At 36.6% G+C, this 12,500-nt stretch overlaps 1 protein-coding gene across 1 annotated transcript in view; it reads left to right on the forward strand.

The window, feature by feature from the left end:
* LOC135565141 (multiple epidermal growth factor-like domains protein 11) overlaps nucleotides 1-12,500 on the forward strand; it is a 21,472-nt gene that overhangs the window by 3,027 nt on the left and 5,945 nt on the right. Inside the window, exon 2 of the mRNA XM_065011201.1 lies at nucleotides 5,830-5,931. Coding sequence (XP_064867273.1) covers nucleotides 5,830-5,931 — 102 coding nt within the window. The remainder of the gene's footprint in view (nucleotides 1-5,829; nucleotides 5,932-12,500) is intronic.

Raw genomic sequence — 12,500 nt, forward strand, 5'->3', positions numbered from 1 at the left:
GATAAGTGTCAGCTAGTTAAGCAATAAGGCATGAGAATCTGCACATTATCATGTGATAACTCCTGACTAAGGGCTGTACTGAGGCACGAAAGGGAAGCCAAAGGAAACAGCCCTTTGGAGGGTTTTATTCTCTGTAATTCCCATGTTCGAGGGCCATATGGCTTTTATAAAATGGTTGCCAACATATTAAAAAAAGATTGACGACATGTTTTCATGCATTTTTAAAAATTATATTGAGTAAATAATTTTTATTTCCTTGTAACACCATACCAAATAGTTCTGAGATTCTGATGTTGCTAAGCAAATGGGCTGGTCGTTCATTCTATCCATTGTAATTTGAAATGGTTGCTATGGTAAACAAATCATTGGCACCACTAGCTAGCCAACTGAAGCTAACACACAATCACATCAAGCAGCTGAAATGACAGAAAGCTATGTGCACTTTGGTTTGTTGAAATCAGGACTGTGGATCTGACTCCGTACCTTTAGTACGCTCATCACCCACAGTGTCTTAGACAGCACTGGCCCGATTCTGACTAAACTTGGGTGAATGTAGCCTCTTGCTATAGACATTTACAGATTTACACTGATTGGCGAAAGGGGGAGGCTATAGTAATCAACTGAAATTCTAAACTTTGAACAAGTATATTTCCTGTCCTGTTTGAGCTATTGTCATGACCTATAAGTTCAGCCCATTCATGTTTCTGTTCATTAGACTGTTTATCCCACACCAGACTTTGAACAAGTATATTTCCTGTCCTGTTTGAGCTATTGTCATGACCTATAAGTTCAGCCCATTCATGTTTCTGTTCATTAGACTGTTTATCCCACGCCAGACTTTGAACAAGTATATTTCCTGTCCTGTTTGAGCTATTGTCATGACCTATAAGTTCAGCCCATTCATGTTTCTGTTCATTAGACTGTTTATCCCACGCCAGACTTTGAACAAGCATATCTCCTGTCCTGTTTTACAGTCATGTACGTTTCCCATAACAACCTATAGAATGTTGGTATTTACAAATGAAATGTCTTTCAACATCTCTTGAACTGGCGCTGTATAGAGACCGTTGGCATGAAGTGTAAATGATAGACAACAACGGGTCAATGTAAATAGTTCGCAGTCATTATGTTACTACCAGTATAAATGTCCCTAGTCTGGACATAAAAACACATCCTGTTTTAGATCAATGTGTCTTCCTATATAGAAGTATAGTCCATTCTCTTACATAGTCAACTATCAACTTTTAATTTCCAACAAGAAAAACAAAACAAAAATGAAAACAATTTCTCTCTCTCTCCGACGTTGGAATAATGATCACTGATCGACACAAGGATGAGCGGTGCATCATGGGGGATAAAACATGTTTACTGTCGACCTGTTTTACCTTAGTTTCTATTTCCGTTTCTTTGCATGTATCATTATAATGATCCTGATAAATGAATTCTCCTGACTCAGAGAAGGTGTCAGTCTTGTCACGTTCATATACATGGCATGGTTCATATACATGGCATGGTTCATATACATGGCATGGTTCATATACATGGCATGGTTCATATACATGGCATGGTTCATATACATGGCATGGTTCATATACATGGCATATACACACATTTTTTTAAAGTGACATAATATGGAAAGATAGGAGACTATATGATGTGTGTGTGTGTGTGTGTGTGTGTGTGTGTGTGTGTGTGTGTGTGTGTGTGTGTGTGTGTGTGTGTGTGTGTAGAGAGTAGATGACATAATAAGGATAGAGAGTAGATGACAGAATAAGGAAAGAGAGTAGATGACATAATAAGGATAGAGAGTAGATGACAGAATAAGGATAGAGAGTAGATGACAGAATAAGGAAAGAGAGTAGATGACAGAGTAAGGAAAGGTAACAGAGTAGATGACAGAATAAGGAAAGAGAGTAGATGACAGAGTAAGGAAAGAGAGTAGATGACAGAATAAGGATAGAGAGTAGATGACAGAATAAGGATAGAGAGTAGATGACAGAATAAGGATAGAGAGTAGATGACAGAATAAGGAAAGAGAGTAGATGACAGAGTAAGGAAAGGTAACAGAGTAGATGACAGAATAAGGAAAGAGAGTAGATGACAGAGTAAGGAAAGAGAGTAGATGACAGAGTAAGGATAGAGAGTAGATGACAGAATAAGGTAACAGAGTAGATGACAGAATAAGGAAAGGTAACAGAGTAGATGACAGAATAAGGAAAGAGAGTAGATGACAGAATAAGGAAAGGTAACAGAGTAGATGACAGAATAAGGAAAGAGAGTAGATGACAGAATAAGGAAAGGTAACAGAGTAGATGACAGAATAAGGAAAGAGAGTAGATGACAGAGTAAGGAAAGGTAATAGAGTAGATGACAGAATAAGGAAAGAGAGTAGATGACAGAGTAAGGAAAGGTAACAGAGTAGATGACAGAATAAGGAAAGAGAGTAGATGACAGAGTAAGGAAAGGTAACAGAGTAGATGACAGAATAAGGAAAGAGAGTAGATGACAGAGTAAGGAAAGAGAGTAGATGACAGAGTAAGGATAGAGAGTAGATGACAGAATAAGGAAAGAGAGTAGATGACAGAATAAGGAAAGAGAGTAGATGACAGAGTAAGGAAAGAGAGTAGATGACAGAATAAGGATAGAGAGTAGATTACAGAATAAGGAAAGAGAGTAGATGACAGAGTAAGGAAAGGTAACAGAGTAGATGACAGAATAAAGAAAGAGAGTAGATGACAGAGTAAGGAAAGAGAGTAGATGACAGAGTAAGGAAAGGTAACAGAGTAGATGACAGAATAAAGAAAGAGAGTAGATGACAGAGTAAGGAAAGAGAGTAGATGACAGAGTAAGGATAGAGAGTAGATGACAGAATAAGGAAAGAGAGTAGATGACAGAATAAGGATAGAGTAGATGACAGAATAAGGATAGAGAGTAGATGACAGAATAAGGAAAGAGAGTAGATGACAGAATAAGGAAAGAGAGTAGATGACAGAATAAGGATAGAGAGTAGATGACAGAATAAGGAAAGAGAGTAGATGACAGAATAAGGATAGAGAGTAGATGACAGAATAAGGATAGAGAGTAGATGACAGAATAAGGAAAGAGAGTAGATGACAGAGTAAGGAAAGGTAACAGAGTAGATGACAGAATAAGGAAAGAGAGTAGATGACAGAGTAAGGAAAGAGAGTAGATGACAGAGTAAGGATAGAGAGTAGATGACAGAATAAGGTAACAGAGTAGATGACAGAATAAGGAAAGGTAACAGAGTAGATGACAGAATAAGGAAAGAGAGTAGATGACAGAATAAGGAAAGGTAACAGAGTAGATGACAGAATAAGGAAAGAGAGTAGATGACAGAATAAGGAAAGGTAACAGAGTAGATGACAGAATAAGGAAAGAGAGTAGATGACAGAGTAAGGAAAGGTAATAGAGTAGATGACAGAATAAGGAAAGAGAGTAGATGACAGAGTAAGGAAAGGTAACAGAGTAGATGACAGAATAAGGAAAGAGAGTAGATGACAGAGTAAGGAAAGAGAGTAGATGACAGAGTAAGGATAGAGAGTAGATGACAGAATAAGGAAAGAGAGTAGATGACAGAATAAGGAAAGAGAGTAGATGACAGAGTAAGGAAAGAGAGTAGATGACAGAATAAGGATAGAGAGTAGATTACAGAATAAGGAAAGAGAGTAGATGACAGAGTAAGGAAAGGTAACAGAGTAGATGACAGAATAAAGAAAGAGAGTAGATGACAGAGTAAGGAAAGAGAGTAGATGACAGAGTAAGGAAAGGTAACAGAGTAGATGACAGAATAAAGAAAGAGAGTAGATGACAGAGTAAGGAAAGAGAGTAGATGACAGAGTAAGGATAGAGAGTAGATGACAGAATAAGGAAAGAGAGTAGATGACAGAATAAGGATAGAGTAGATGACAGAATAAGGATAGAGAGTAGATGACAGAATAAGGAAAGAGAGTAGATGACAGAATAAGGAAAGAGAGTAGATGACAGAGTAAGGATAGAGAGTAGATGACAGAATAAGGAAAGAGAGTAGATGACAGAATAAGGATAGAGTGTAGATGACAGAATAAGGAAAGAGAGTAGATGACAGAATAAGGATAGAGAGTAGATGACAGAATAAGGAAAGAGAGTAGATGACAGAATAAGGAAAGAGAGTAGATGACAGAATAAGGATAGAGAGTAGATTACAGAATAAGGAAAGAGAGTAGATGACAGAGTAAGGAAAGGTAACAGAGTAGATGACAGAATAAAGAAAGAGAGTAGATGACAGAGTAAGGAAAGAGAGTAGATGACAGAGTAAGGAAAGGTAACAGAGTAGATGACAGAATAAAGAAAGAGAGTAGATGACAGAGTAAGGAAAGAGAGTAGATGACAGAGTAAGGATAGAGAGTAGATGACAGAATAAGGTAACAGAGTAGATGACAGAATAAGGAAAGGTAACAGAGTAGATGACAGAATAAGGAAAGAGAGTAGATGACAGAATAAGGAAAGGTAACAGAGTAGATGACAGAATAAGGAAAGAGAGTAGATGACAGAATAAGGAAAGGTAACAGAGTAGATGACAGAATAAGGAAAGAGAGTAGATGACAGAGTAAGGAAAGGTAATAGAGTAGATGACAGAATAAGGAAAGAGAGTAGATGACAGAGTAAGGAAAGGTAACAGAGTAGATGACAGAATAAGGAAAGAGAGTAGATGACAGAGTAAGGAAAGAGAGTAGATGACAGAGTAAGGATAGAGAGTAGATGACAGAATAAGGAAAGAGAGTAGATGACAGAATAAGGAAAGAGAGTAGATGACAGAGTAAGGAAAGAGAGTAGATGACAGAATAAGGATAGAGAGTAGATTACAGAATAAGGAAAGAGAGTAGATGACAGAGTAAGGAAAGGTAACAGAGTAGATGACAGAGTAAAGAAAGAGAGTAGATGACAGAGTAAGGAAAGAGAGTAGATGACAGAGTAAGGAAAGGTAACAGAGTAGATGACAGAATAAAGAAAGAGAGTAGATGACAGAGTAAGGAAAGAGAGTAGATGACAGAGTAAGGATAGAGAGTAGATGACAGAGTAAGGATAGAGAGTAGATGACAGAATAAGGAAAGAGAGTAGATGACAGAATAAGGATAGAGTGTAGATGACAGAATAAGGAAAGAGAGTAGATGACAGAATAAGGATAGAGAGTAGATGACAGAATAAGGAAAGAGAGTAGATGACAGAATAAGGAAAGAGAGTAGATGACAGAATAAGGATAGAGAGTAGATGACAGAATAAGGATAGAGAGCAGGTGATCTGGCCTACCTGGTTAAATAAAGGTGATCTGGCCTACCTGGTTAAATAAAGGTAATCTGGCCTACCTGGTTAAATCAAGGTGATCTGGCCTATCTGGTTAAATAAAGGTAATCTGGCCTACCTGGTTAAATCAAGGTGATCTGGCCTACCTGGTTAAATAAAGGTGATCTGGCCTACCTGGTTAAATAAAGGTGATCTGGCCTATCTGGTTAAATAAAGGTGATCTGGCCTACCTGGTTAAATAAAGGTGATCTGGCCTACCTGGTTAAAAAAAGGTGATCTGGCCTATCTGGTTCAATAAAGGTGATCTGGTCTACCTGGTTAAATAAAGGTGATCTGGTCTACCTGGTTAAATAAAGGTGAGCTGGCCTATCTGGTTCAATAAAGGTGAAATAAAATATATATATTTTTTTAAGTGACATAATATGGAAAGTGTGTGTGTGTGTGTGTGTGTGTGTGTGTGTGTTGGTGTGTATCTGTTTGAGGAGCCTAAAGTGTCCTCAAAGCATCCTGTCTCTTCCTCTCCACCAGTTATGCTGTGACGGTCCAGGAGTCCTATGCCCACCCCTTTGACCAGGTCTACTACACAAGATGCACCGACATCCTCACCTGGTTCAAATGTACCAGACACAGGTAATGACACCCTCAACTGGTTCAAATGTACCAGACACAGGTAATGACACCCTCACCTGGTTCAAATGTACCAGACACAGGTAATGACACCCACAGTATGATACAGGTACTGACCAGCTATAGATATACAGATATACAGTATGAAACAGGTACTGACCAGCTATAGATATACAGTATGAAACAGGTACTGACCAGCTATAGATATACAGATATACAGTATGAAACAGGTACTGACCAGCTATAGATATACAGATATACAGTATGATACAGGTACTGACCAGCTATAGATATACAGTATGAAACAGGTACTGACCAGCTATATATATACAGATATACAGTATGATACAGGTACTGACCAGCTATAGATATACAGTATGAAACAGGTACTGACCAGCTATAGATATATAGATATACAGTATGAAACAGGTACTGACCAGCTATAGATATACAGATATACAGTATGAAACAGGTACTGGCCAGCTATATATATATAGATATACAGTATGAAACAGGTACTGACCAGCTATAGATATACAGTATGAAACAGGTACTGACCAGCTATAGATATACAGATATACAGTATGATACAGGTACTGACCAGCTATAGATATACAGTATGAAACAGGTACTGACCAGCTATATATATACAGATATACAGTATGATACAGGTACTGACCAGCTATAGATATACAGATATACAGTATGAAACAGGTACTGACCAGCTATAGATATACAGATATACAGTATGAAACAGGTACTGGCCAGCTATATATATATAGATATACAGTATGAAACAGGTACTGACCAGCTATAGATATACAGTATGAAACAGGTACTGACCAGCTATAGATATACAGTATGAAACAGGTACTGACCAGCTATAGATATACAGATATACAGTATGAAACAGGTACTGACCATCTATAGATATACAGTATGATACAGGTACTGACCAGCTATAGACATACAGATATACAGTATGAAACAGGTACTGACCAGCTATAGATATACAGTATGAAACAGGTACTGACCAGCTATAGATATACAGATATACAGTATGAAACATGTACTGACCAGCTATAGATATATAGATATACAGTATGAAACAGGTACTGACCAGCTATAGATATACAGATATACAGTATGAAACAGGTACTGACCAGCTATAGATATACAGTATGAAACAGGTACTGACCAGCTATAGATATATAGATATACAGTATGAAACAGGTACTGACCAGCTATAGATATATAGATATACAGTATGAAACAGGTACTGACCAGCTATATATATACAGATATACAGTATGATACAGGTACTGACCAGCTATAGATATATAGATATACAGTATGAAACAGGTACTGACCAGCTATAGATATACAGATATACAGTATGAAACAGGTACTGACCAGCTATAGATATACAGTATGAAACAGGTACTGACCAGCTATAGATATACAGATATACAGTATGATACAGGTACTGACCAGCTATAGATATACAGTATGATACAGGTACTGACCAGCTATAGATATACAGTATGAAACAGGTACTGACCAGCTATAGATATATAGATATACAGTATGAAACAGGTACTGACCAGCTATAGATATACAGATATACAGTATGAAACAGGTACTGACCAGCTATAGATATACAGTATGAAACAGGTACTGACCAGCTATAGATATACAGATATACAGTATGAAACATGTACTGACCAGCTATAGATATATAGATATACAGTATGAAACAGGTACTGACCAGCTATAGATATACAGATATACAGTATGAAACAGGTACTGACCAGCTATAGATATACAGTATGAAACAGGTACTGACCAGCTATAGATATATAGATATACAGTATGAAACAGGTACTGACCAGCTATAGATATATAGATATACAGTATGAAACAGGTACTGACCAGCTATATATATACAGATATACAGTATGATACAGGTACTGACCAGCTATAGATATATAGATATACAGTATGAAACAGGTACTGACCAGCTATAGATATACAGATATACAGTATGAAACAGGTACTGACCAGCTATAGATATACAGATATACAGTATGATACAGGTACTGACCAGCTATAGATATACAGTATGAAACAGGTACTGACCAGCTATAGATATACAGATATACAGTATGATACAGGTACTGACCAGCTATAGATATACAGTATGATACAGGTACTGACCAGCTATAGATATACAGTATGAAACAGGTACTGACCAGCTATAGATATATAGATATACAGTATGAAACAGGTACTGACCAGCTATAGATATACAGATATACAGTATGAAACAGGTACTGACCAGCTATAGATATACAGATATACAGTATGAAACAGGTACTGACCAGCTATAGATATACAGTATGAAACAGGTACTGACCAGCTATAGATATACAGTATGAAACAGGTACTGACCAGCTATAGATATACAGATATACAGTATGAAACAGGTACTGACCAGCTATAGATATACAGATATACAGTATGAAACAGGTACTGACCAGCTACAGATATACAGTATGAAACAGGTACTGACCAGCTATAGATATACAGTATGAAACAGGTACTGACCAGCTATAGATATACAGTATGAAACAGGTACTGACCAGCTATAGATATATAGATATACAGTATGAAACAGGTACTGACCAGCTATAGATATACAGTATGAAACAGGTACTGACCAGCTATAGATATACAGATATACAGTATGAAACAGGTACTGACCAGCTATAGATATACAGTATGAAACAGGTACTGACAAGCTATAGATATACAGTATGAAACAGGTACTGACCAGCTATAGATATATAGATATACAGTATGAAACAGGTACTGACCATCTATAGATATACAGTATGATACAGGTACTGACCAGCTATAGATATATAGATATACAGTATGAAAACAGGTACTGACCAGCTATAGATATACAGTATGAAACAGGTACTGACCAGCTATAGACATACAGATATACAGTATGAAACAGGTACTGACCAGCTATAGATATACAGATATACAGTATGAAACAGGTACTGACCAGCTATAGATATACAGTATGAAACAGGTCTGACCAGCTATAGATATATAGATATACAGTATGATACAGGTACTGACCAGCTATAGATATATAGATATACAGTATGAAACAGGTACTGACCAGCTATAGATATATAGATATACAGTATGAAACAGGTACTGACCAGCTATAGATATACAGTATGAAACAGGTACTGACCAGCTATAGATATACAGATATACAGTATGAAACAGGTACTGACCAGCTATAGATATACAGATATACAGTATGAAACAGGTACTGACCAGCTATAGATATACAGATATACAGTATGAAACAGGTACTGACCAGCTATAGATATACAGTATGAAACAGGTACTGACCAGCTATAGATATACAGATATACAGTATGAAACAGGTACTGACCAGCTACAGATATACAGTATGAAACAGGTACTGACCAGCTATAGATATACAGATATACAGTATGAAACAGGTACTGACCAGCTATAGATATACAGATATACAGTATGAAACAGGTACTGACCAGCTATAGATATACAGATATACAGTATGAAACAGGTACTGACCAGCTACAGATATACAGTATGAAACAGGTACTGACCAGCTATAGATATACAGTATGAAACAGGTACTGACCAGCTATAGATATACAGATATACAGTATGAAACAGGTACTGACCAGCTATAGATATACAGATATACAGTATGAAACAGGTACTGACCAGCTATAGATATACAGTATGAAACAGGTACTGACCAGCTATAGATATACAGTATGAAACAGGTACTGACCAGCTATAGATATACAGATATACAGTATGATACAGGTACTGACCAGCTATAGATATACAGTATGAAACAGGTACTGACCAGCTATAGATATACAGATATACAGTATGAAACAGGTACTGACCAGCTATAGATATACAGTATGAAACAGGTACTGACCAGCTATAGATATACAGATATACAGTATGAAACAGGTACTGACCAGCTATAGATATACAGTATGAAACAGGTACTGACAAGCTATAGATATACAGTATGAAACAGGTACTGACCAGCTATAGATATATAGATATACAGTATGAAACAGGTACTGACCATCTATAGATATACAGTATGATACAGGTACTGACCAGCTATAGATATATAGATATACAGTATGAAACAGGTACTGACCAGCTATAGATATACAGTATGAAACAGGTACTGACCAGCTATAGACATACAGATATACAGTATGAAACAGGTACTGACCAGCTATAGATATACAGATATACAGTATGAAACAGGTACTGACCAGCTATAGATATACAGTATGAAACAGGTCTGACCAGCTATAGATATATAGATATACAGTATGATACAGGTACTGACCAGCTATAGATATATAGATATACAGTATGAAACAGGTACTGACCAGCTATAGATATATAGATATACAGTATGAAACAGGTACTGACCAGCTATAGATATACAGTATGAAACAGGTACTGACCAGCTATAGATATACAGATATACAGTATGAAACAGGTACTGACCAGCTATAGATATACAGATATACAGTATGAAACAGGTACTGACCAGCTATAGATATACAGATATACAGTATGAAACAGGTACTGACCAGCTATAGATATACAGTATGAAACAGGTACTGACCAGCTATAGATATACAGATATACAGTATGAAACAGGTACTGACCAGCTACAGATATACAGTATGAAACAGGTACTGACCAGCTATAGATATACAGATATACAGTATGAAACAGGTACTGACCAGCTATAGATATACAGATATACAGTATGAAACAGGTACTGACCAGCTATAGATATACAGATATACAGTATGAAACAGGTACTGACCAGCTACAGATATACAGTATGAAACAGGTAAACAGGTACTGACCAGCTATAGATATACAGTATGAAACAGGTACTGACCAGCTATAGATATACAGATATACAGTATGAAACAGGTACTGACCAGCTATAGATATACAGATATACAGTATGAAACAGGTACTGACCAGCTATAGATATACAGTATGAAACAGGTACTGACCAGCTATAGATATACAGTATGAAACAGGTACTGACCAGCTATAGATATACAGATATACAGTATGATACAGGTACTGACCAGCTATAGATATACAGTATGAAACAGGTACTGACCAGCTATAGATATACAGATATACAGTATGATACAGGTACTGACCAGCTATAGATATACAGATATACAGTATGATACAGGTACTGACCAGCTATAGATATACAGACATACAGTATGAAACAGGTACTGACCAGCTATAGATATACAGTATGATACAGGTACTGACCAGCTATAGACATACAGTATGAAACAGGTACTGACCAGCTATAGATATACAGTATGAAACAGGTACTGACCAGCTATAGATATATAGATATACAGTATGAAACAGGTACTGACCAGCTATAGATATACAGTATGAAACAGGTACTGACCAGCTATAGATATACAGTATGAAACAGGTACTGACCAGCTATAGATATACAGATATACAGTATGAAACAGGTACTGACCAGCTATAGATATACAGTATGAAACAGGTACTGACCAGCTATAGATATACAGTATGAAACAGGTACTGACCAGCTATAGATATATAGATATACAGTATGAAACAGGTACTGACCATCTATAGATATACAGTATGATACAGGTACTGACCAGCTATAGATATATAGATATACAGTATGAAACAGGTACTGACCAGCTATAGATATACAGTATGAAACAGGTACTGACCAGCTATAGACATACAGATATACAGTATGAAACAGGTACTGACCAGCTATAGATATACAGATATACAGTATGAAACAGGTACTGACCAGCTATAGATATACAGTATGAAACAGGTCTGACCAGCTATAGATATATAGATATACAGTATGATACAGGTACTGACCAGCTATAGATATATAGATATACAGTATGAAACAGGTACTGACCAGCTATAGATATATAGATATACAGTATGAAACAGGTACTGACCAGCTATAGATATACAGTATGAAACAGGTACTGACCAGCTATAGATATACAGTATGAAACAGGTACTGACCAGCTATAGATATACAGTATGAAACAGGTACTGACCAGCTATAGATATACAGTATGATACAGGTACTGACCAGCTATAGATATACAGTATGAAACAGGTACTGACCAGCTATAGATATATAGATATACAGTATGAAACAGGTACTGACCAGCTATAGATATACAGATATACAGTATGAAACAGGTACTGACCAGCTATAGATATACAGATATACAGTATGAAACAGGTACTGACCAGCTATAGATATACAGTATGAAACAGGTACTGACCAGCTATAGATATACAGTATGAAACAGGTACTGACCAGCTATAGATATATAGATATACAGTATGATACAGGTACTGACCAGCTATAGATATACAGACATACAGTA

This window comes from Oncorhynchus nerka, linkage group LG27 (assembly GCF_034236695.1).
Source record: "Oncorhynchus nerka isolate Pitt River linkage group LG27, Oner_Uvic_2.0, whole genome shotgun sequence".
NCBI classification, from domain to species: Eukaryota; Metazoa; Chordata; class Actinopteri; order Salmoniformes; family Salmonidae; genus Oncorhynchus; species Oncorhynchus nerka.